The 26,393-nt window shown below is 31.4% G+C and overlaps 2 protein-coding genes and 1 pseudogene across 3 annotated transcripts; all 3 read left to right on the top strand.

Annotated features, from left to right (window-relative positions):
• Positions 1-13,455: 13,455 nt before the first annotated feature.
• Positions 13,456-15,087, top strand: LOC133698939 (pentatricopeptide repeat-containing protein OTP51, chloroplastic-like). The gene is made up of 2 exons (XM_062122052.1): positions 13,456-13,640; positions 14,434-15,087. The coding sequence occupies exons 1-2, from the start codon at positions 13,636-13,638 to the stop codon at positions 14,921-14,923; spliced, it is 495 nt and encodes a 164-aa protein (XP_061978036.1). The 5' UTR covers positions 13,456-13,635; the 3' UTR covers positions 14,924-15,087.
• A 28-nt stretch (positions 15,088-15,115) lies between these two features.
• LOC133699448 (pentatricopeptide repeat-containing protein At2g15820, chloroplastic-like) lies at positions 15,116-15,780 on the top strand (annotated as a pseudogene).
• Positions 15,781-17,746: 1,966 nt separating this feature from the next.
• On the top strand, positions 17,747-24,712 carry LOC133699996 (protein TRI1). 2 transcript variants are annotated; one of them, XM_062123546.1, is made up of 9 exons: positions 17,748-18,216; positions 19,147-19,255; positions 19,350-19,524; positions 20,206-20,359; positions 20,802-20,919; positions 21,048-21,222; positions 22,797-22,850; positions 22,973-23,014; positions 24,458-24,712. In XM_062123546.1, exons 1-9 carry the CDS (start codon positions 17,897-17,899, stop codon positions 24,466-24,468), a joined length of 1,158 nt encoding a protein of 385 aa, XP_061979530.1. In that variant the 5' UTR covers positions 17,748-17,896; the 3' UTR covers positions 24,469-24,712. The 2 variants fall into 2 exon arrangements, with proteins under 2 accessions (XP_061979531.1, XP_061979530.1); XM_062123547.1 differs by lacking the exons at positions 22,973-23,014; positions 24,458-24,712 and having other exon boundaries at positions 17,747-18,216; positions 22,665-22,843.
• The last annotated feature ends 1,681 nt before the right edge of the window (positions 24,713-26,393 follow it).

Consider the following 26,393-nt stretch of genomic DNA (forward strand, 5'->3'; position numbering starts at 1 on the left):
AGAAAAAATTGGGATTTAAGATATGAAGTTTCTACTTAAAACTCTCAAGGAACGAGTTTCAAGAATGGTTGGAATATAATTTATTTAGCTATATTTGAAATTTTCATATTTCAAGTTACAAAGTTTAACAAATATAGTTGAATTTTCCAAAAGTCAATCCTTCCACACTAGAAGTAGAGAGTAACTTTATTTTTACGTTTTAAAAATATTTTTAAAAATTTTATTTATTTTTATTTAAATTAATAATTTTTGATGTTTTAATATACTAATATCAAAAATAGTTTTTTAAAGTAAATAAAAATATTATTTTAATATATTTCCAAATAAAAAATACTTTAAAAAACAACTATTATCACATTCTCAAAAAAACTCTCAGTGCATGTTAATAATTATAAAAGTGTGTGATGTGTTTTAAGATTATTAAAAAAATTAATTATAGAATCCATTCGAAAGTGGTGTAGAAATTATTTTTTAAAATGTTTTTTATTTAAAAATATATTAAAAAAATATTTTTTTTATTTTTTAAAATTAAATTTTGATACACACATCAAAATAATTTAAAACATAAAAAAATTGATATTTTTTTAATATAAAAACATATTTGTACTACAATTAATATAATTCAAAAACATTTTTTTTTATTGTTTAACAGCAAAATAATAATTATATTATTTGATTGAAAGGGAAAGAGGATAGTGGGATATCGATTCAATGAGTACAGACGTTTTATCTTTGACCAGCAACGTGCAATAATTACATAGGTTAAGAACAATCACTGCCAATGTCGAATTTGAGGGTTTAATTTAACTAATCAGTTATTAAATTTTTTTTATATATAATAAATTTAAATTTTACAAACTTTAAAATCATTAAATATTTATATAATCATTAATTTTAAAATTTATAAAATTAATCAAGATATATATGATTTGATCGATACTACTAGAAGTTCGAGTTTCACAAACTTAAATTACTAAATATTTATACAATTATTAACTTTAAAATATATAAAATTTATCAAGATATATATAAAATAGTATATTAATAAAAAAAAATACTACTAATGTTGGGAGCTTTTTTAAATTTTTATTACTTAACGAATGAAAGCCAGCGTACAAAGCACAATTTGACTCTCCACAATAATAGAGAGCCACACAATCTTGCCCCAGAAACATTAAAAAAACAAAACAAAACAAAACAAAACGAGGTGCTTTATGAAGCATGGGGCCCTTGCCAGAAACAGTACCAGTACAGTAAGCAATTGTTTGAACGAAGAGCAGCACTAGGTGGTAATTTTAACATAAAGGTTGCTGCCTGCTCTCAAATCCATGGTAGGTGGTGCAACTGTGGTTGATCTTCAGAGTCAATTGACTGAAATCCTTCCATGCCAATTTTGTTTGTATATATCCAATCAAGCAATATGAAGGTCCAGCTTGAAGCAAAATAATGGGATTTTGTTTCGTATTTAAATGAATTCAAACTTCGGTTGCAATTTCTATTTTCTTTTTTCTTTTTATATATGTGACCATAAAAGGTGGAAGGCAGCTAGCTACACCTTAAGATTGTTAATAAAAGATTCTAAATATATTAGACTACTAGACTAGTAAGCTAGATGTTTTAAATTATCATAACAAGACATGTTAAACTTAAAAATGCTTTCAAAGAAAGCTTATTGTTCATACGAGTTTAAATCTATAAACATGAAAATTAATAACTCATGACAAATATGTTTTCAACATAAATATAATTACAAGAATACTAGAATTCATATTAAGCATATTGTAAATTTAAAGGAAATTTACTGGTGATTTGAGAATTCGTTTTCTTATCCTTAAATCAATTGGTTCAGTGCTATTTTGATTACTAGAACCAAAGAGATATTTTACAGTAGGAATATCTTTGTAAATCTTGTCAAGTTGATTAAAAGAGTCAAAGATGGAAGAAGAGAAAGAAATAACCATTATCTTTCAAAGTAAAAACATTTTCATCTTTTAATGAGTTATGTCCTTTTATATATATATATATATATATATATATATATATATATATATATATATATAAAAGTAGAGGAATCGATTACTTCTTTTAGTAACCCCTTTAAATATTTAGACCAAACTCATCTTTCATGGGTGGACTAGGCCTAACTCAATAACCAACATCTCTCACTCACCCATAAAGGACGAGATCTATCTAATACATTATATTTTAAACTTGCACAAGAATTTCATACTTGACTAACGAACTGTGCGACCTGAAGCACACAGTGAAAGGAGCCCCAATATATAAACCTAATACAAGTTATACAGGAAACATCAACCTCATAATTAGTTACTACCCCAAGCATTTTTAGTTACACATGACTGAATATAATTCAATCCCTTAAGAATTTTATACTTAATCAATCCTTACAATTACAAGTATTCTAAATCATGTTAAACATATTTGAGTGATATAATCTTGGCCGATGAATAGGAGTAACAAGTGTAGAACTAAAATTACATTTTCTTTCGTTCTCATATCAATCAGATCTGAATTAACTCGCTTTCCTAGGAGTATTTCTTTAAGTCGAATCATTCTATGACCATAGGATATACTCTTAAAGTAACAATCATTTACACATCACCTCATGATACAATTAAAAGTCACAAAGGGTAAGATTTTAAGATCTTAGATATGATCTCCAGGACTCACATAATAAAGAAGCAGGGATCCATCCTTTGTTCTTGTAATGGACGTCATCACATGTAGTATGAAATACATGTTATAGTGGAGCTTACTATTTTCTTTTCTGAAGACAAAAAGTGTATGTTGTTGCTCTCCTTGTTATAGGAAATACACCATACAAGTCTTAGTTTTGTCGCAAAAAAAAAAAATAGACTTCAAATAAGAAAGTCTCATTTGCTCACTATCATTAGTGGTAGATGAATAATTTTATACTTGACTTCAATCATAATAGATACATGAATAGTGGGAATTCATTCATGCTGATTCTTTTATTTAAGAACCTCATCTTGGTCCCAACCAAGGTGATTTTTTTAATAATTTCTTTGAGTTAAAATTGCTCTCATTGTGTCCAAGTCACTTATTGAACATTAAAACTCAAATAGTCTGATCTCTACTCACCTTACAAGTGCTAAATGTGATTGCTCATGTGAGTGAGCCAATCTAAGTCTATCGATATACTTTAACAAATTATACTACATGATACTCATAATATATTCCATAAAACAAATAATGAATAACATGATATCACTATTATTAATAATGTTGGAACTTTGAACAACATAAGTAGAAGTATCATCTTTAATAGATACATTAACAGTGTCTAACACCATAAAACCATTTAATACAAAATCAGAACTATAAAAAATATTCCAGATATATTTTCACACAACAACCAATAAAAACAATATAAAAGCCTAATTATAGTAAAGTAAGAACATACACAAGATTTTGTCGAGCTTCAGGGGCATAGATTATATCATGAAGTTAAAGTGTGCGACTGCCCCATAAATCTAATTTACTGGTACCGATCCCAAGCAAAACAGCAGAAGCATGATTCCCTATGTATATGTATCTACTTCCTTTTAAAATTCAACAAAATTCCACAAAGGTTGTTCGATCCCCTGCTATGTGGTTGGTTGCTCCTGAGTCTTTGGCTCAGTGCAATCACGAGAAAAGAAACCAGGTTTACCATAATTGAACAATTCATATTTTTGTTTTTCTTACCGCCGTGTTTTCCATGCTTGCGCTTATATCCACTATTACTTGTTTCTATTCCTCTCTTACCATATTTAGGACCCCTTACCTTTGCTCTTTTTATGTTTAGAGTCGTATGCTCTTTGCATCTTAGTCTCATATATGAAAGCCTCGTTCATAGGCTTTTTAGCTAGAAATCAATCTTCTTCAAGCTCAATATGACAAGCAACATCATCAAATGTCTTGATGTTGTCATTGTGGGTAAGGTTAACACGTATGCGTTCCCAATTGCTTGGCAAAGAGCATATCACAGCTTGGACTTATTGTTCATCAGTTATCCCATACCCAACACCTCTTAATTCACTAATCATGTTAGACATGACAGTAAAATGCTGCCTTATCATATGATTTTAACGCTTCTTGTAACCATCAAATTTGAGGGTCAATTAACGAAGTCTAGTAATGGAGGTTCCCCCATACTGAATCTTCATTACATCCCAAATTATTTAGGCTAAACGATGCCTTTTAAAATGCAATATTATATCATTTCTCATGCTGCTCAACATTAGAATATGAGTTACATGATCCTTGCGCTTATAGGTTTGATATGCTTTCATATCAAGCTTGTGCTGAGTAGTGTTTCCTTGCTCAGGTTCAACCATAAGCTGTGTGATTATTTCCGACATTTCTTGCTCTTCTAGGTGATACCCAATCTTACGATGCCAAACATCGTAATTCTTTTAACTTATTTTGTCTTTATGGTTCAAATTAGCAATAATATTCTTAGATGCAGCCATATCAAGCGTTATTGACACCAATTACAAATATTACTATCTAGTACAATTTAAATGATATTTATTGTCACTCCATTCTAAATTAAACAAATAAGAATCTAACACATATAATAGAAATGAAAATAATGTTAAATACTTAATCAATTTTCATTTTATGATCTAATTATTATTGGGAATTTAAATGAGTGCAAAAATAATAGTTATTAGTTTCAACTAGCAACTCTCATTGATCAAATTGTTGATATTTTCATATACATGCTTATAATATAAGTAAAATTTAAATTATAAAAATATGCAGTTAAACAACAAAAATACTGAAATAATAATAAAAATACAAAATTAAGAATAATAAATTTCAAAATTATTTTATATTGCAGGTACATAATTAGGGTCTCTAATTACGTCATCTACTTCATCAAAGTCATCTCCTCCAAATTCATTCTGCTTAAACCATGTAATGAATTTAGCAGCAGCATCCATGTAATTGACGCTTCTTCTAATAGGTCATATATCTTTTTTTATATACTGACATTCCCTCTCAAGTAGCATTTCATCAGTGAGATTGTTGAAATCTAAGGATCCTAGCTTATATTCCAATAATAGTCGCACCGACATCCATTTCTCAGGTAGAGAATTGAGAACACTTAACATTTGATGTTCCATATATAACTCATAAACACTACTCATAGTCAGTCTACTCATCCAACAATACATATAATCAATGTGCTGTTGAATTTTGTGAACAGGTTTAATGGTATAACCCAATAAATAATTAATTTGTTGTTGCCTATCCACTACAACAAAAAATATTCCAAAAGCATATACATATAATAATCAAGAGTATAACATATAGGCTTTGAGGCGTAAAGATCACTATCTTTAAGGTATTAATTGCCCCCATTATATTTGTTGAAGGGTTAAAGAAATATACTTTCAGGATATAACAAAGTCTAAAACTTATAGGCAACAACTTCTATAAGTTTATTAAAAAGTTTTGTTTTGTTTCTAATAAATATAAACAAAGAGTTTTGTTCTCGAAATGCCCCCCAATTGTTTGTTGTTTTTTTTTTGTCAATGTCAAACTGGTATTTATAAATAAAATAACACCCTTTCAGACCAATGTGTCCATAAAGTTTAGGGACACGACTCTTCAAACCAATATATCTGTAGAATTTAAAGGCACTCCTCTTCGGACCAATATGTCTATAGAGTTTAAAAAGCAACTCTTCTTTCAAATTATTTGAACAATTTAGCAAGAGGTGTCATGCATAATTATTAGATTAATTAATTCTAAAATTTTAATTAATTATCTCAAATTAATGAATTTCAAAAATAATAATAAAAAGCATTTATATTACATAATGCCAAATGCCATTATAACCTCTCTTTTTTAAAAAACAAAAACCACAATAAAATCTATGAAATGTCATTTTGAAGTAGTTATATTTTTATTTATTAAAAAAAACTAGGAACAAAAAATTTATGATACAATCAATATAGTCAAAAGTCAATGTCTTTGGCTTTAGAAAAGCAAATTCGACAAACATTTTTAGAATCTCTCTTTTAAATAATACATGGTGCAATTATTGATGCAAGCAAAGAAATAACATGTATTCATATGTATTAGAAAAAAAAAAGTTTGTATAATAATAGATATATTGCATAAAATCTAACAGAATCCACATTTTAAAATCATGCTCTGATACCATTGTAGATTTAAAGGAAACTTATTGGTGATTTGAGAATTCGTTTTCTTGTCCCTAGATCAATTGCTTCAGTGTTACTTCGATTACTAGAACCAAAGAGATATTTCGCAGTACGAATGTCTTTATAAATCTTGTCAAGTTAATTCAGAGAGTCAAAGATGGGAGAAGAGAAAGAAAGAACCATTATCTTTCAAAGTAAAAACTTTTTCATCTTCTAATGGGTCATGTACCTATATATATAAGTAGAGAAAGCAATTACTTCTTTTAGTAACTCTTGTAAACATTTGGATCAAGCTTATCTTTCATGGGTGGACCATGCCTAACCTAATAACCAACATTTCTTACTCGCCCATGAAGGACTGAATCTAACTAATACATTATATTTCAAACTTGCACAAGAATTTCATACTTGACAAACAGACTGTGCAACCTGAAGCACACAATGAATTTTAAAAGCTAAAAGGTTGAAGAATTAATTCTTATTAGTATCAATCTTTAATTAGCCACCATGAATCAAGAATTAAATATATAAAAACCAAGGGTTTTTTGAGTGAAGAAACCAAGGGTTCTTTAAGGTTAGTTTTTCATTCACTCGTAATTTGTTTAAATCATAAATGAAAAATTGATGTCTTAAACTACATCAAAACAAATTTCTATATTAAAATCATTAAAACAAATTTTCAACAATCCCCCACATAAATGAAAATTATCTCACCAATTTGAAAATGACTCAAAGATTTGTTGAGAAATATTGGTTTGGTATATTACTACATCAAAATAGATATTTTTAGCTTTAAACCTTTCTTAGTGAAACACTATCAGACTTACTCGATTAAATAGTGAACGCAATGTCTTAAACTATTTAGCCTTTTGTGTAAACCAAGACAATAGTACTCATATAGTTCTCTACTTAGAGATTTCCTTTGGTTATCACTGTTCATTTTCGCCTTGAACAACTCTTGGACTCATGCGTGCTTTAAAGAATTCACTTTTTTTTATCAAAATTCTCAAAGAAATGATCATATTTTTCACTCATATAGGTGATCTTTCATTAAAAGTATTATGATATACTTCACATAGTGTACCAATATATGAAAATAATTAAGAGCTCAACTCATTATTTATCACACTATAACTAACACTTATTTTATCATTGGAATAAATAGAAAATTATAGTTTCCTAGTGCTACCGATATGTTTTATGACTTAGTTTTCCATTTGAATCTAGATCTTGAGATCTTCAATCAACTAGATATGATTATCATCATTACACTCTTTTGTTTTTTAAGTTTTTAAACTCATTCCTCTCGATAAACTATACACAAGCTCTCTCGACAAACCTTTGGTTAGCTGATCCGTAATGTTTTCCTTTGACTTTATATAGTCAATAAAAATAATTTTATTTGAGAGCAAGTGCTTAATGGTATTATGTCTATGATGTATATGCTTAAACTTTCCATTATACATATTACTTTATACCCTTTTAATTATTGACTGACTATTGTAATAGACACAAATAGTTGACACTGATTTTAGAAAACATGGAATATCCTTTAAGAAATTCCAAATCCATTCGGCTTCCTCTCCAACTTTATCAAAAGCAATAAACTTTGACTACATCGTGGGTTTAATGATACAAACTTGTTTAGGGAATTTCCATGATACAGTTGCTTTACCAAGTATAAAGACATATCCACTTGTGGATTTTGAATCCTTAATGTTGGAAATCCAATTAGTATCATTATACCCTTCTAGTACTATTAAGTAACTAGTGTAGTGTAGGCCATAGTCCAAGGTGTACCTCAAATACTTGAATACCCTTTTTATTACCTCTCAATGATTCATACTTGGATTGTTTATAAATCTACCCAGTTTACTAAATAAATAGGCAATATTATGTCTTTTATAATTCATAATGTCTATTAGGCTTTCAATTATTCAAGAGTATTCCAATTGATTTATTCTCTTATCTTTATTCTTAGACATATATACGTTTATATGGTGTTTTGACAATGTTATTATCACATTTAGAAAATTTCTCAAGAATTTTCATAATATAATGAGATTGAGACAATAACAATCTATTAGATGTCTTATAATTTTTTATTACTAGTATGACATCTATTGTAAAAATCCGATAAATTATAATCTAAGTAAAATAAATAAAATACCAAATAGATTAAATAAAAGGGGTTTCAAGTATAGTAAATGGATACAATAGAATAAAAGATAATATGTTCTTATGTAAATTAAGAAAAAGAAGAGTTGGGTGACAAAAATAGAATTAAAAAATAATGAAGGGCAATGTGTAAATAGTTAAAAGCTAGAATATAAATGCTTCATATTTTTCTCTTTTGGCCGTAAGTTTGAAATAAAGAGACAGGGAGGAATTGTGTGATTTTCTACTTAAATTCTTGTTGGTTTCACCAATTAAAGTGAATAATTAGGGTGATTAACTTAGTTAAACATGAAGAAGGAGTAATTTTAAGGTGGTGAGTGCTTTGGAGGAAGAATTTCAAGCTAGGGTTTGAAGAGGAAGGAGAAGAAAACTTGATTTTTCTTGCATTCTTTCCTTGAATCCTTATTAAAGTGAGGTAAATAATATGCTCCAATTGATTAATTCCTCTAATTTTAGGTTTGATGAATGATTATGCAAAATTTTGATTATGTGAAGTTGTGGATGTATGTTATGAATTGTGGGAATAATGCAAATTATGATTTAGCCATGTTAGAAAGCATGAATTATGGTTGGATAAGTGTTTAATTTTAATTAAAAGAAACAAAATTTTCCCCCTATTTTAATTGAATTTCTGGCTAAAAGATGAATAATTTAGGGGATTTGAGGTTTTAATTCAATTGTTGGACAAATGTGGGAAGATAAAGGTTTATAAGTGTTATTATATGAAAGGAGTAAGAATTTTTCAAAGAAAAAAAATCTTCATTCCCTAGGTTATTTTCGGCTAAAAGGAGAAAAAAAATTAGAAAATGGAGTTTAATAATATTATTGAGAAATCTTGCCAAATTGAAAATAATTGATGTTGATAGGTTAAATTGAATAAGGATTTTTGTGAAAAATAAATATGTAATTGGTATTAGAATTTTACCGGTTCAAATAAATGAACAATGACAAAGTAAATTGTGTTGGTGCAAAGGAGGCCGCAGGATCTAATCAACAACAATGGACCTCTTCACGCGCACAGACACCAGGTAGGTGTTCAACACCTTAAAGTAGTTAAATGGTTTAATTTTTATTATTGTAGAATAAATTTTGTAGATTTTAATTTTAGTGTAAAGTTAAAAAAAAAAACCTTGTTGAATGGGCAAGCCGTGAAAATTATTTCTTTGTTACTAGAAATATTTCCTGATCACTGGAAATGATGCCCTGTTGAATGGGCAAGCTGAGAAGATTATCTCCTGGCTACTAGAAATAATGCCTGGTTGAATGACCATGTTAAGAAAATTAACTTATGAGTTAATTGGATACTCTCTTGGTGTAATATAGATTAATTGTAAGACTTTAATTTGAGGTTAAATATGCAGGTTTGTGGCAGACACTCTTGTTATTTTTCAATAGATTTATTCTCTATGTCTAGAAAAGAATATATAAAATTGTAAATTACAAAAAAATAAAACAATTTATTAAATGATGTGAAAATCACCTTATGTACATGAATAGTTAGTCCTTATCCAATTACTTGTTGAAATGTACAATTTAATCATGTTTAATGTGATTATGTTTTTAGGTACGTCGCACCCTTGAACTAGATAATAAATGCTTTGATAATTAATTTTGCTATGTGATCAATGTAATTGGAAGAACTAATATTTTGTTGTAATACGCTTTTATACCTAAGAATTGTAATGTTTAACTTATTATCTTGTGTATGATGTAATTTATGTTGTCGATGTTATTAAGTTGAATTATGGTTGGTTGTATATATATTTTGAGCACAATTTTTTTTTTAAAAAATAGATGATGCATGTTATGAATTTATTAGCTTTTAATAAATTGTTCTATAGAAAATAGAAATGAAATATTGATATATGCTGGAGTTTTGAAAGTCTAAATGATGGATGTATATTGTGATTAATGTTACAAGTTCAGAAATGATCGAGTCGATAACTTGGTATCAAAAGAATACAAAGGAAACTCTGTCGAAATTTCAGTATAACATACAAGTATAAAGACAAAAAATTGGTAACCACGAATATATATCGTATATTTTGAGTTTACAAGATTAAAGTTGTTACATCTGCAACATCTAAGTTTTTCATGTCAAATTTGTTAGTTAATATTTTCTTAGTAAATTTGATCATGTGATCATTTAAAGCAAAACCAAAAAAACTAAAGAAAACTAAAAGCAAAGAAAGAAAGAAAGATGCCAAGAATTAAAAGCAAGGAAAGAAAAGAAACTGGGAATAAGAGAGAATTCAGAAAAGGAAAATTCTGTATTTTATCAATTCATCAAAATTGTCTAACATTTAGAAAAATATGATATGAATAATAAAACCTTAACTAGAATAAATAATTTGGCTTATAGCCCACTAAATAAAATACTCAATAATAATTAAATCATCCCCAACAAATAAAGCTTAATTAATAAATCTCAACTAAAAATTCAAATAAGTTAAACCATAACATAAGCTAAAGTTGAATTTTTCAATGGTTTGGACTACCCCTTTATCGTTTATGATCATACGAGTGCATAAACAGTGTTCCGGGTCTGGTGTCCCAACCAACTCACACAGGGTTAGAGAAACTCGACCTTGTCGAGTGTATTTCAAGGCGGCTCCAATAATGCTCCCAAAGAGCATGATTAAGTTATATCTTTACGATAATTCAAGAATAGTTTGAATTTAGTAATTTAGATTATATACTGAGATTCACTATAGTTCACCTTCCTTGATAAAAACAACCTGTGTATACAAAATAGAATTAATATATTCTTCTTGGGCCAAAGATAAGGATAATGAGGCAGAGGTTTCAAAGTGAGCATTAAAGATAGGTTGCATTTTATATATAACAAAGTCTTTTATGTAAAAAGTAGAGCTAATATTAAAGTTTGATGACAGTTTGCAACATAACTGTTTGATTCAATTATTTACAACATTTTGAATGATCTAGAACTACTCACTTGAAATTTATGATTAGCTTTCAAAGGACACTGTTCAGGGTTGATTTGTATCACGAAATAATCTCCAACATTAAGTATATCATGATACTTATACAAATCAGCTCAAAATTTATATTGTTTATTACTTGCTTTAATTTGTTTTATAATATCAACATGCAAATTATGAAATCTACATGCAAATGACTCAGTTGAATCAAATATTTTATAGTGAGAAGACATATGAAAAAGATCTACAAGTTTTCTAGATTCGTAATTATGAACACTATAAATGATAGTGTGGGTTGAAACAAACACTATTTGAAGCCTTAATTAATATAGTTTGAACATAACCTAATATTAGGATTATCTCCATCATCTTCAACCTAATAAAGCATATAAAATTAAAATTAATTATATATGTGAGAATATAATAATTTAAAAGAAAGTTAAATAATAACTTAAATTTTAAAAATGTTAAAAACCTCTTTCACACTTAATATATTTTTATTATTATTATTTTTTCTCTACAAGATAACAAAATAAAGTCTAATATAAGGATAAATCCTTAAGATTGTTAATAAAATATTGTAAATATAATAGACTAATAGACTAGTGAGCAAGGATGTTTGAATTATCATAACAAGATATATTAAACATAAAAATATTTCAAAAAATATCTATTGTTCATACAAGTTTAAATCTATAAGCATGAAAACTAATAACTCATTACAAATATGCTTTCAACACGAATATAATTAAAAGAATATTAGCATGCATGCTTAGTATTTATTCAAACTTGCAATTGATATAAAATCAAATTACTAATAATAAAACTCTAATTAGAATCAAATTCAAGCTTAACATCCACTAGTTAATAAAAATTTAATAAAATAATAAAAATTAAAATTCAATAATAAAAATAAATAAAATCTAATGTCTTGAGTTTGAAATAAGCATAATCTATAATAAATAAAAAAGAAAAGAAAAACAAGTACTCGTGCCTCAGATCCAAAAACCCTCAGTTTTCATCTTATGCGCATCTAGAAGTGAGTATTTTCGGTTCGGTTTGTTTTTTACTAAAAAAACAACCAACCTGATTTTTTTTCTTTAGGAATTGAAACCGAAACAGAACAAAAAATGATTTAAACTGATTATTTCCAGTTCGGTTGGTTATTTAAGATTCAAAACTGGAAAAAACCGATAAATAAATGTGCTTCTACAAAAAGAGACAAAGGAAGGGGTTCTACAATGAGGGTAGCTTTACCAACCTTTATTTCTCTTCAAAATACAACTACAAATAAATGACCATCCTTGAAATAATATAGTAAAACAAATAAATTAAAGAAAAAAAAGGTAAATTAAAAAGTGTAAAAGGAACTAACAAGAAAAGACAATTAGGAAGTCACTAGGGGGTTTGATGGAAAAAAAACCATGGTCGCTCAACGATTCAAGTTTTTATGATGATGTACATTACATTGGACACATAACCCAATGTTTCTCAGGCCACCCTATAAAAAAATAAAGAGAGAAGACCAGTAAACCTAAAATTGAGAGACTGAGAGATAAAAAGAACTAAGAGACAAAAAGCTTGGAGGAGCAACTTTGATTTAGAGAAGAGAGATTGAAAGATGAAGATATCAATTTAGATTTAGAGATTGAGACTGTGATTGTGGAGGGGGGCGGCTTGTCGCTAATTGCTAGGGTTATAATGCAATTCTTTTTATTTATAATAATTAATAATTTCCAGATTGATTTGGTTATTTTAGTTTTAATTATTGAAAATTAAAATTGAATTAAATCAATTTTTTTATTTAAAATTTATTAATTGGTTTAATTATTTTTTTATAATTTAGTTTTATAATTTTTTTTTAATTTAATCGATTTTCCAAGTTTTTTTTATTGTGTATACGTACACCTCCTCTCTTTCTCTCTCTCCTTTATACGTTCCCGTATTCTTTCCCTCCCACCAATAACACCGCATCTACTTTCCCTCCACTAATAACACCCATAAAGAATTTCACCCAATTCCAATGCTAAAGTGTTTCTGTACTTCCATTAAATAGTTGGCAAACGATTCGAAATCCCAAGGAATGTGGATTTTAATGAAACTGAGAAGGAAATTTTTGAACTCCACGATGATGGGCTAGGATTTTCTGGTGCTGGAGGGGACAAGAAGCACTTGGATGCTCCAGCACTAAAGGTGAAGGAGCTATCGGAGTTGCCAGAGCAGTGGAGGGAGCTAAGTTGGCGTGGTTATGTAAGGAGTTGCCAACGCATAAGCCAGCTACTATTGCGAGGATACTAAATGGGCAGAGAAAGTGGATGAGGTAGGAAGATGCCACTTATATTATCGTTTATTGTACTCGAATTAGCGAAATGAGACTTGGTTTAGGGTACTATTTTATTATCAAACTTGGGTTTTAAAATTTTTGTTTTGCAGTGCTAATATTTTAGTGCTTAGTGTTTTATTTTATACTATGATTAAATGTTCAGATACTAAAAATTTATGGGTTGTGATATTAATTTAAAGGGGTTATTACTAAAGTTTGGTATCATATGGGAAAATGATGGTAGAGATCTTGACTTGTGAATTAGGTTGTCGTGAAGCTAGATGCTTTTAGGATCAAGCTGGAGTTTTATCTAAACCCCTAGATTGAAATAGAGAAAGATGGAGTGTCATCACTGGGATTTCTTTTTTATTGTTAGGTGTATGAATAGATGGTGCAGTAGTATTGGTATCAGTTTGATTTTGCATTGTCCACTAAGTTAGCAGATTACATGGGCAATGACTAAAAGTTTGTGAAATGCAGGGAGATTTTTTATGATATTATCAGTCAGGACGTGTTCCTACTGAATCTATTTTTCACATTCTTTTAGTTGCATATCTGATTATGACTGTTCAAAGTAGCCTGGAGGAATTGTGCAACATTTATGATTCAGTCGGGAAGGTTACCAGCCACGACTGGGTTTGTACAATTCTTTGTTTAGAGCTCTTGTGAGCAAACCGGGGGTGATTGCAAAATATTATCTTAAACGTGTTGAGTTTATTTATCATAATTTGGTGACATGTGGACTTGAGGTACATAAGTATATTTATGACGGTCTCATTTGGCTACATAGCTATCAAGACACAATAGATAAAGAAAGACTTGCATCATTAAGGCAAGAGATGAAGCAAGCAGGAGTAGAGAAGAGATACGAAGTGCTTAATTATTTCCATGTTGAGAGTTTATGCAAAGGAGTAAATCTAGAGAAAGCAGAAAGGACTTGGCTCAAACTCATCCGTCTTGATGAAGATCACCCATCACAAGTTTTTGTATGTAGAATGAAAGTCTTTTCAAAGGCAGGAGAATCTATAAAATCATTGGAGACATTCAGGAAGATGCAAGAGGTTTTAAATTCTTACAATGTTGCACTATATCATAAAAATATAGAAGTCTTGTACGAGGCTGAAAAAGTGGAGCTTACAGAGTTGCTTATACAAGAGTTGGTTCAGGGTGGTATGAAGTCGCTTACTCCATCTTTTATTGCTATAATGTATATGTACCCTAATTTAAATTTACATGATAAATTAGAGTCGGCCTTCTCTTCGTGCCTTGAGAAATGTTGATCCAGCCGGAGTGTCCACGTCATATACGTGGATTCTTTGGTGAAAGCTGGTAATCTTGACAAGGTTGAGGAGATATTTAACCATGTGTGTAATAACAAGACAATCAGTGTTAATGCCAGACCATGCAATACTATTTTAAGTGGATGCCTCTCATTTGGATACCATGTAAAGGCAGAAATAATATATGATCTAATGTGCCAAAAGAAATATGATATTGAATCTGTTCTGATTTTGAGCAGGAAAGCTGTAAGAAAGCCTTCTATCCTCAAGCTTGAAAAAGAGCAAAGAGAGATTTTAGTGGGTTTACTCTTTCAGTGGTTTGCAAATTGAATCGGATGGGAAGAAGCACGTGATTCAGTTTGAGTTGAATTAGAATTCTATCACAAATTTTATTTTTAGGAGACATTTACATGACCAGCACAATGAGTGGCTGCATCCATCTTGTAAGCCTGGTGATGATAGTAATACTGATGACATCCCTTGCAGATTTTATACTATATCACACTCTTATTTTGAATTCGATGTAGACTATTTCTGGCCAAGAGGCTAGCCTCAACTCCCAAAGCTAATCACAGGTGGCTGTCACCTCAGCTTCTTGCATGCCAGTACATGTATGGGGTCATAGAACATCATCAAGGGATATTATGGTGAAGCTAATAAGAAGTGTTAGGGGTGTTAGAAGGGTTATCAAAACTTTGAAATCAAAATCTCTGGATCGCAGGGTGAAGAATAAAGGGGAAAGTGTTTTGGATAGGTTTTTTTGGAAGTGTTTCTACATGGTTTTGGAAACTGGTAGAACCTTATATCTTAGATGACTTGAAAGATTTTCCAACGTGATCATAACTTAGAGAATAATTTGGCAGAATTTCAAAATATGAAGTTTGATAGCGGGTTTGATTTCGATGAAGAGGCGTCTGAGGATGGTGACATGGACAGCTAATAGGAACTTTTGCGGGCATACTAGGCTTTGTATGGTTCAACTCTTGTTTTCTGGGATTTGCTCTGGGACTGCCAAAGGTTGAAAATGATTGGATGTGAAACCCACATGCTAATCCACTTATGGTGCATCGCTGTCAACAACCTCAGAGCTGTACATATAGATGTTTATATGTATTGAAATTAGCAATTTGATTAAACTGGTTTTGAGTGTATCTCATTTTATAACCTCATTTATGTTTGGTGTGTTCAAGAGTATCATGTTTAATTTCAACGTTGTTGTGGTTTATGTCAAGAGTTTAAATCTGAAAACCTGTTTCTCCACTTGTGAAGTCATCTCTCTAAACTTTGCTGTAACTTCAAGCGTTAATGCTCCTGCTTTTCAAACTTTAGTCGGGTGTGCTATTCAGAGACCTATCTTTTTGACAAAGCCATATTCACTGCAACTCTCCGAGTCAAAATCTTGCGATGAACTTCAAGTATATGGATTTTTATGACGGCTTTGTTGTCACAGATATGCCTTTTATCGCTTCCCTGCTACTCACTGCACAGACGCACATAAACAAAAGCCTTGACACACACACCTTCTGATTTTCCCCCATAACTTTTCTACATGGTGCCACATGATAAAAGGCGCTTCAGTCTCGGCAATTCACAACCTTCCATGCACGAATATTGATGGAATCTCTGATTAGGGCGAGGACAAGGCATTCGGATTGGACTCAGGAGAGGATAAAGGATCAAGTTTTCTCTTCTTATTTTTTGGTTTCCCAGTCTTTATTTATCTTTTGAAACAACAATGCAAAATAAAAGAAAGGAAAGGAACTGGTGATGGCGATGCCATTATTTCTTTTGTTGTTGTGCTGTTTTTTCTTCTGCATAACCTTCATGCTGTTTTTGGCGATATTTGTTGTAGCATGCATTTCTGCTTCTTTTTGCGCATTTCAGACTCTGTTTTCAGACTGTGAATGATAATGCAGTAACTATTATGGTTGCGATTTAAAAAAAATTATTTTTATAAAAAATACTAGTTTTATATTTCGTTCTGAATGCGCTGCGCTCTTCGTGAAAAAAAGGCACTTCTGCATGTTTAACACATATGGCATGCTTTTGTATGTATAACACAAAACTATTGGACATGAAGATTGCTAAATAAAGGATGATTGAAGAAAGGAAAGCTGGGGAGATGATGTAAACAGATTCATGCCTTGCTCGTGCAGCCTTTGCTAGGAGGTCTCAAAAATGTAAATTTTCGAGTGGTATAGTTTTTGTATTTTAAAAGTGTTTTTTTAAAAAAATTAATTTTTTTTGTTTTAAATTAATATTTAAGGTGTTTTATATTATTTTTATATTTTGATGTTAAAAATAAATTTAAAAAAATAAAAAATATTATTTTAATGTATTTTTAAATAAAAATACATTGAAAAATAATCATTACTACAGTATTAAATATGTTTTTTTATCTATAAAATTTATAGATTTTATTTTTCCTGAATTATTTATTGATTATTCGGATAGGGTGGACCGTATATTAAAATGTTATTAAAATATTAAAAATATATTAATTTAAAATAAAAAAATAAAAATTTTTTCAAATTTTTTTAAAAACACTTATGACACACTGCCTCAATACGAGATTTTTCTCTTTTTATAATAGCATTTGTTTATCCAATTTGCAAAATACTTTTACCCCTTTCCATTAGTAAAAATGATTGTGAAATTTACCATTTTAAAATTGTGTGGACCCACGGTCAGTCGGATTTATCAAATAATAAATAGCTTTCTAGGTCAGATGATATATTTCTTTTTTCCCTAAAAAAATGAAAAAAAAAAAGAAGAAAAGAAAAGGATATCTTTCTCCTTTTATAATTCCAGAAACACCCTTACACACCTGCCTTGCATTGCATGAGAGAAGACTCCACTCTCAAAACAACAACAACAACAACAAAAAAAAAAAAAAACAAATAAAGAAAGAAAAAAGAAAGAAGATTGGTGCCGAGTGAGTGAGTGGGTTTCCAGGAAGAGAATAAAGAAGAAATGGTGTCGGACTCGGACCTCGTGACTCGGCTCCGTGAAATACTCAGGAGGTCGGACTTGGACACGGCCACTGCCGGCAGTATACGGCGGCAGTTGGAGGAGGATCTCGGCGTTGATTTATCGGAGAAAAAGAAGTTTATTAGAGAGCAAATTGATACTTTTCTCGAAACCTTTAATGGAGGAGAAGGTAAATCAGAGAATGTGTCAGAAAATGAAAATACCGAAAACGACGCCGTTGGTGACGAGGAAAATGAAAACGACGGCGTTAAAGAAGAAGAGGAAGAGGAAGAGGTAGAGACTGAGACAAAGGAAAGCAAAGGGTACTTTTTTCTTTACTTATATTTATGGTTAAATAAGCAACATAGTGTGTAATGAATTAATCATGCATGCATGTAGAGATTGCTTGCAAATTATTTTTTTGGGAAAGAAATAAGGTGTTTTTTTTTATGGGAAATAGAAATTAGATATTGAGATTTATTGTTTATCGTTTATGGACATATTGCTTGGCTTTTTTTTTTTTTTTAATTGGGATATAGTTTTTGTGGTGCCATTATGTAGTTCTAATTAGGTCAAGAACTTTGTGTCTTATGAGCTGTGTACGCTAATTGCTTTTCTATGCATTTTTTTTGGAGTGTATGTTATGTTTTGTTTTATAAGAAAATGAATGCATAAGTTTAATCGTGGGCAATGAATAATGTGACGCTACTTAGAGATTATTGATGATTAAATTGGGGAGGATATTGGATTGGAAGCAAAATTAGATTATTTGTCTATGGCTTACTTTGAGATTACATTGGAAGTGAAGTTAGTATCTGATGTTTTGGTGTGTGTTAGTTCATTACGGGGTAGTAAGTATGAGAGAGGTAGTCTTTTTGTAGATTTTAGTGATACAGTCTAGAAATGTCATCCTCTCTTTTATGAGTTCTAAAGAAGTAATTTTTAGATGCCGAATTAGTCAAGGACGTGTTTTCTCTACTCTTAATGCTTAATAATTTTCATTGATTATTTCTTTCTTTTTAGTTTTTGCACTGGATCTATTTGGTGTTTTAGTGGGTTTATTTTGAATACTAAATCTTTGAGTTTCATTTCAGAGGCTTTATTAATTTTCTGTTTGTTTATTTTCTTATACAGAAAGATAATAGGTGTGTGTTTGCTTCCATTTTAATTTAATGCATGTCAGATATCCAATTATCCCGGATACCAGTTTCTTATTAACCATGCTAGTCACTCTTGTGTTATCTATCATTTAGGTCAAACAAGACAGGAAAAGTGAGGAAAAGAGGTGGCTTTACTAAATTAAGTAGCTTATCTCCACAACTTCAAGCAGTTGTTGGAGTGCCTGAATTGGCCAGAACTGAGGTTTGTTGAAGATGATTCATTTCTGGAGATCGGTTCAGGTGGTAGTTCATGGATCAGGTTCTCACTTTGGTTCTCTTTACTTCTGCTATCCCAGGTTGTGAAGAAGCTTTGGGCCTATATCCGTGAGAACAACTTGCAGGATCCAAAGAATAGGAAAAAAATAAAATGTGATGAAGCATTGCATGCTGTCTTCCGTGTAAATTCAATTGACATGTTTCAAATGAACAAAGCCCTGTCCAAGCATATTTGGCCATTAACTGGAGAAGATGGTACTTTCTTTAATAAGTTATCCTCTTTTGTTTTATTCTTTGGTGGGACAATGGGTGGTTAGTTGTTTTTGCTTGATAGTAGTATCTTATTGCTTTTGATGTGTAAGGTCGTTTAGGATGTTTATGCATGCTTTTATCCAGTTCTAATCATGAATTACTTGTGTTTCTGTTAGTTTAGGAAATTGGGCGTATTTTGCTTTGGCAAATAAATCCAACAATGTAATTTTTATCTTCCAAAAAAAAAAAAAAAAAGCTGATGGGGGAGAGTATACCTTAACCTTATACTAAGATTTTACTTCTTACAAATCAGTGGGCAGGGAAAGTGCTTGCATTAAACTCTGTTTGGTTTGACAATTTTTTTATCAGATATTTTGACTATGATTCTTTTATTTCCTCTCCTGGGTTGATATTACTGACCTCCTCCCTTTTTATTGGTTGTGGTGTAATACTTTGTTATTCCAGGGAAACTAATCCGTTCCCCTGGTATCTTGATACATTAGGATGTTTATATTTTCTGCACTTTTAACTTCAACTCCTACAAACAGGCTTCGAACTTCTGCTTTATTTCATTACGGCACAATATAATCCTCTTAACTATTTACCTTTAGAGATCTCTTCTTAATGTGTTATCAGATGATTGTTTGGCTGTTATATTAACCAATGATATTATTGAACCATCAGAAAGTGTAAAACAGAAAGAAAAATGTGAAGACAGTAATGATTTTGGGAATGAAGGAGACAATGGAGGGGAAGAGGAGGAGGAACAAGAAGAGGAGGAAGAGGTGGAAGAGGAAGAGGTAAAGAAAGAGAGTAATGGAAGAAGCAAGAAAGGACGGTGGGTTTCTTGTACTCCTTTTTTCTTTTTTCCACGAGTGAATTTCTATTCTTGTTTGCCATTATTTTGAGTTTCCTAATGATTCCCCTACTTGACAGCGTGGGAATTACCCATGCTCGCTTTAACTTATGATATGGTTACTTTAGGGGTTGAGCGTTTCTTTAAAATATCACCACTGAAAATAATGAGGTGGTTAGCTCTCCCTTAGACAAATTCCTGCCATTTTATGGACTAAAGAAATTTTGGTTCAGGTTCTAAAAATTATTAATTTTCATAACCATTCTACATGTTTGAGGTTTACTGGAGTGGATGATATGAGGTTGTTTGTGATTAGTGGTCCTAGACTGATATTAGGAAATGTGAGGACTAGCATGACATTCTTATTCCATTAAATATGATATTTATGGTTGTTTTATGGACTAAATAATCTTATCTTATCCAGTAAATCTGCTAAGGTGGATGAAAATGTTAAGAAAAGAGGAGGCGGCTTTACTAAACTGTGCAGTCTTTCTCCTCAACTTCAAGAGCTTGTTGGTGTTCCTGAATTGGCCAGAACTGGGGTATTTTAACAGATGCCTGGTTGCTCTATATGTTATCAGTTGAGCTGAAGAATGATTGTTTAAGATTTATTTTTTTTACTAAATCATAGTCCATACTTGTTTCTTCCCGTCCCCTTTTGTTTTGGTAGGTTGTGAAGAAGCTCTGGGCCTATATCCGGGAGAAGAATTTGCAAGATCCAAAGAATAAGCGAAACATAATATGTGATGAATCACTGCGTGCGCTTTTTGATGTTGATTCTATTGACATGTTTCAAATGAATAAAGCCCTGTCCAAACACATATGGGCTGTCTGTGAGGAAGATGGTACGCTCTTAATGAGCTTTTCTTTTAAATTTATTGTATGTTAAGGCAAGCCTTTAGGGTAATATTGTCCAGAAAACTTGGCTTCTTTATCTTCACTATAATAAAATACTTTCTTGGGCAATTTGTTACTTTAATTTCAAATCAAATTTAGTTTTTAGCCTCTGTATTGAAAGACGTGTGCTTCAAATTGATGCATCAAATTTAGAACAGGGGATCTCACAAAAACCTGCATTATCTAATTTTTTGAACATCTCAAAGTTGCTTGATCAAAGTGATAAAAGACATGTGAACCTTTTCTTTTATATGTAATGTTTGCACACTTTCCTTTCAGTTCATGAACATAAGGATAAGGATTGATGATTCAGCTTCTTTTAACTGACTTTCTATTAAAGTGAAAAAAGATACTTGGCTGGTATATCCTTTAGGCTGTATCCTGTGGATAAAATTGTTGTTACATGCATTTAGGGATTGGATGTCTGGTTGCCACTTCTTAAAGATGAAGAGGAAACTACATTGCTGGGGAGAGAGGCAAAACAAACATGATAGAATGTGTAGCATAGATGTGTCAAACATATATCCCATGTTATGCCTGTGTTTTTCACCAAGTGCAGTTCTTCTTAACTTCCAGGCAATGTGGCCTTTATTGTCTTAGAAGTAATCCTAACTACTGACAATATATATCTCAGTTAGAGTAAGCTGGTTCACCCTAGGTTTCATAACTTCTAATGGTTCTATTACACTCTTATTTTAAGTCAGTTCTCTCATTGTGAAGTTCATACAAACTACAGATGATGAATTTCTTGAGGAGAGTGACCTTAATTCTTATTAATCCTTGCCATTTTACATGATATTTTGTAATTTTTGTTCCCATCTTTGAAGAGGACCTCTTTTATCAATTGGTGATTGGAAACCTTCATAGTGTTTAATTTTAAGCTTTTGAATTGGTTTAATAACTCATATCTCTTAGATGAATGATTAGAACATTTTAGGGATATCCCCTTTGACACATGTTGCATGGTTTGACTTAATCAATGTACATTTTCTCCTTCCAAACTGCTTTTCTTCTTTTTATTTTATATAGCAGTTTTTGTTAACTTTGATTAATGCGTGAACGTAAATGGTCACAAATATAACTTATTAGGTTTCAAGTTGTTCGAGAAAGAATTGATGGATCAACAATAAGGAATAAATTTAAAGTATCGTTGGAATACTTTTTATGAGCCAGGAACTTCTTTCTCTTCATCGTATTAGTAAATGTCATCTACTTCTTTCTCTTACTTTGGTCGGCTCTAGTTTAAATGTAGAGGATCCCAACTAGTTTGGGATTAAGGCTAGTGAGTTGAGTATCATAGAGCTTAATGAATTTAGGTGTTTTATGCACTGACTATGGCCTTTTCTCATTAATTTTTATTCATTAAACTTTTAATTTTATCATATTGCAGTTGTCAAAAATATGTTGTGCAAATCTCGTTTGTTGTGTTGACACAAAATCACAACTCAAGTATTCTCTAGTATCTGGGAATCATGAGAATGTTCAAATTGCTTAAAGAAAATGTTTTATCCTGATCTTGTAGCTCCAAGCAACTCTTCACCAAAGGAAAAGGGGGCTAAACAAGGAAGAGAAGAAGGTGAGACTAGTAACTAATAACGCTTTTATTTTCGTAGTAGTTGCACAACCTTCTCGCATAAGAAAACTGAGGATGAATTCTGGCACTCTAATAGTGACGATCTGTTATTTCTCACTATTCAGATCCTGATGAACCTAAACAGAAAGAAAAACGGCAGAAGAAAGGTGCTTATCTCCTTGCTCCCCTTCAAATCTCAGACGCCCTTGTCAATTTTTTTGGCACTGGTGAAAATGCATTATCTCGATCTGATGTTGTAAATAGAATGTGGGAATATATAAAAGAGAATGATCTCCAGGCATGCCATCACCTTCCTGATCAAGATTTTGTTCTGACAGTTCAATAATTCTGATGTTCATATGTACATTCCATGAATGCGACTAAATTCCATTAGCAACTGAATCTTCATGCAGTGGACAAGTTGGTTTGATGAACTATCTTTCACGGACACTGTGTTTTGCCAACTTCAATTAATTGATCCGCTGACAAGCCTGTTGGTAAAGCTTGCATGATATCGTGTTCAGATAATAGGCTTGAGGCTAGACATAGGAATAATGCAAATACAGATACACTACAGAGAATAAATTGAAGTGAGGGCTGTTAATAACAAAGAGAGATGCTTTTGGCTTGGTAACATTCATATTGATAGAGCTTTGCATTGAGTTCGTCTTGGTAACTTTCATATTGACAGAGCTTGCGTTAAGTTTAAGCTTGGTAACATTCATATTTTGTGCGCCAATATTCAATACACATATAATTGTGTGTCTGCATGCATGCATGCATGTGTTTCAGAATCATATCTTCATCCTATACAAGAGCTTTTTGAGTGGATGGTGTTATCAGTTACATGGTTTATCTATTTTCACTATACATCTAGCCCTGTGTTTTCATGAATTTTCTCTTCATTCTATGATCTTTATTGAAGTATATTGAGTGGAGGGTGTCACCAGTTACATGGTTTGTCAATTTTCTTATAGAAATCCAGCCCTGAGTAGGTCTCCACCATGATAAGGAAAGACCAAGTTTGCTACAAAATTACAACATGCACCCTGAAAATAACCAGAGTGGCAGTAACTTGAAATTTTCTAAATCTGAATTGCAAGGCATGAATGTACACATGTGATGCACCTGTTTTTCAAAAGAGAGAACAGTGATCTTTCAATCCATTTTCGTATTTGTCTTCTTTCATATGATGTGTTAATGAAAAGAGAGGAAAGGATAGCTGAAACTAATTTATGAATGGAAGTCACAGCTTAAGAGGCTGAATTTCAATGTTGATATCTGAAGTTAACCCTGAGCGAGTTAGATAGCAATAACACTGTTGAATTTAAACTGCTTGGCCGAATACACTTCCAGTTATGGCTGTGTCTGTGACCCTTCCGGTACTACCAAACATAGTATGTCCTTTGAAGTATGGTTATGTTTAACTTTTGTTGTGATTATTAAGCTCTGGACCTTTTTTTTCCAGGTTTATGATAATCTCTTGTTGTATCATACTGATGCATTTGGTAAAATGATCAGCTTTATTTTGTCTTTGTTGGTTTAGACTTCTGTCAATTTCAGGCAGCTGCACCTTTATCATACTGAGAGTTTTCTTGTTTTTTCTTAAGGATCCTGCTGATAAGAGGAGAATTATTTGTGATGACAAGCTAAAGGAACTATTTGAGGTTGACTCCTTCAATGGCTTCACAGTCTCAAAGCTCCTGTCATCTCATTTATCAAGACAGAACAGTGAGTTGCTTATATGTACATAACTTGAGCCCATCAAAAGTGGGAAATTTTGCTTGAGTTGAATTTACCCTTTTCCATTTCGCTCTGGCAGCCTGTATGCTCTTTGTTGAAGAAATGGAAATAGTTTTGCAAAATAGTAGTTCTTTTTACTAATTTTTCTTATAGGATTTCTAATTTGCATTTCCCCCTTTTTTTTCCTCTCCTGTTTGAGGAGGTTTCTTTCAACCTATTTTTTTATCTTTTCTTTATATTCTTTTTTACTTTGGCGTGGAGATATGTGGTACTGTGGTGGGATGAGTTGGTTTACCTCCTATACATGATTTGCTTCTTATATGCCAATATCTCTTAGAATTTTACAAGGAGTGGAATGGTAAGATTTGGCCACATGGAAAAACAAGTTTGTCGCGCAATGTGGTTTCAGTTTCACTAGGATCATAAGGTCAAGGAAACTTGCACACCATGTTTGATCTCTGGCAACATGTCTTGTTTGTCAAGCATGCGGTATGCTCTTTTGTCCTGTGTGATATCTAACTGGTGGGCGTTAGATGCTAGCCAGAATTTTTGATGTTTCATAATATGCCCGGCATGACATATCCTCTTGTGTCTCTGTGTGATGGAACTAGACTGGTATTAAAATTAAACGAATGGGTTGTTTTTTAATGCCAAAATGAATTGCTGAGTTCATCAATTGAAGCATTGTTGTCATGGTGCAAGTATTTGGAAGTTTCCCGCAGGAAATTTTACATGGAAGAAGGGTGTTGGAAATTTTTTAGATTCAAAATGTCATTTGCTCGATCAACTCCCTGTCAACCCAAGCATTCAACAAACATCCCACACCCCTTCGACACGTTCTCTGAATGGCTATTTTTCCACAAGGCTGAGTTTAGAGGGTTATCAGCTAGCTGGCGTGCATACAGAGTTGTGATGGCCATAAATCACACGCTTGTTAAACACTGTATTTTGCACACAGAATCAGGAATGTTTGGTGTGTGGAGAACCTCCAGAAAGGGTTCCCACTGGTGGATGTTGTGAAAAGACAGCATTTTTCCCAAAGTGTTCACGTGAATCCATGTGAACATGAAGGTCATGTCTTGACTAGTTATCCCATTTCCAAGTGGAATCCTTTTGGTCTATCCTGTGCTGGAGCTGACTTGACTTGTATGTTACAGTTGTATTATTTCTGGATGGTGGGCACGGACCAGTTCTCGATTCCATTCCCTCTTCCATGTCACTTCGCATGAATCACGATTGAGCTGCCTCAATCTTGACATGCACTATAAATTCGAAATAAAAGGATTAAAACTAGAGGGCAAAAAAACCAAATAATACGCTGAACTTTTTCTTTCATTAAATTATAAAATGAATCATCCAAAAGTGTACAGATTCATCTTGGTCCTTATTCTTTCAGAAAAACTAATTATGATATATTATATAATAATAATAAAAGCCCAATTATGATATATTTAAAAACTAATTTTTAAATATTAGGAATCAGCATTTAACATGTAGCCTCTATATTTATATTTATAAAAATAGAATCTTAATATTTATATTAGGGGGTCAATAATTGGGGTTAAAAGTTAAGTGTCACTATATTGTTGTTATCATTATTTTCGTACCAATAATAGTTTTCACACCAAATATGTTTCTTGTTTCTTCGGTTCTTCTGATGATATGCAGCAAGGTTAATCACTCATTTGTCACAGACATTAATTAATTAATCAAATTTTATGTAAATAAATAAATAAATTATATGACGACCACGGCTCGTTTGTTATGTAATCGCCAGTTTTGCAATTGTTCCTACCTTGTAGA

The sequence above is a fragment of the Populus nigra genome, chromosome 7, assembly GCF_951802175.1.
Source record: "Populus nigra chromosome 7, ddPopNigr1.1, whole genome shotgun sequence".
In the NCBI taxonomy this organism is placed as follows: Eukaryota; Viridiplantae; Streptophyta; class Magnoliopsida; order Malpighiales; family Salicaceae; genus Populus; species Populus nigra.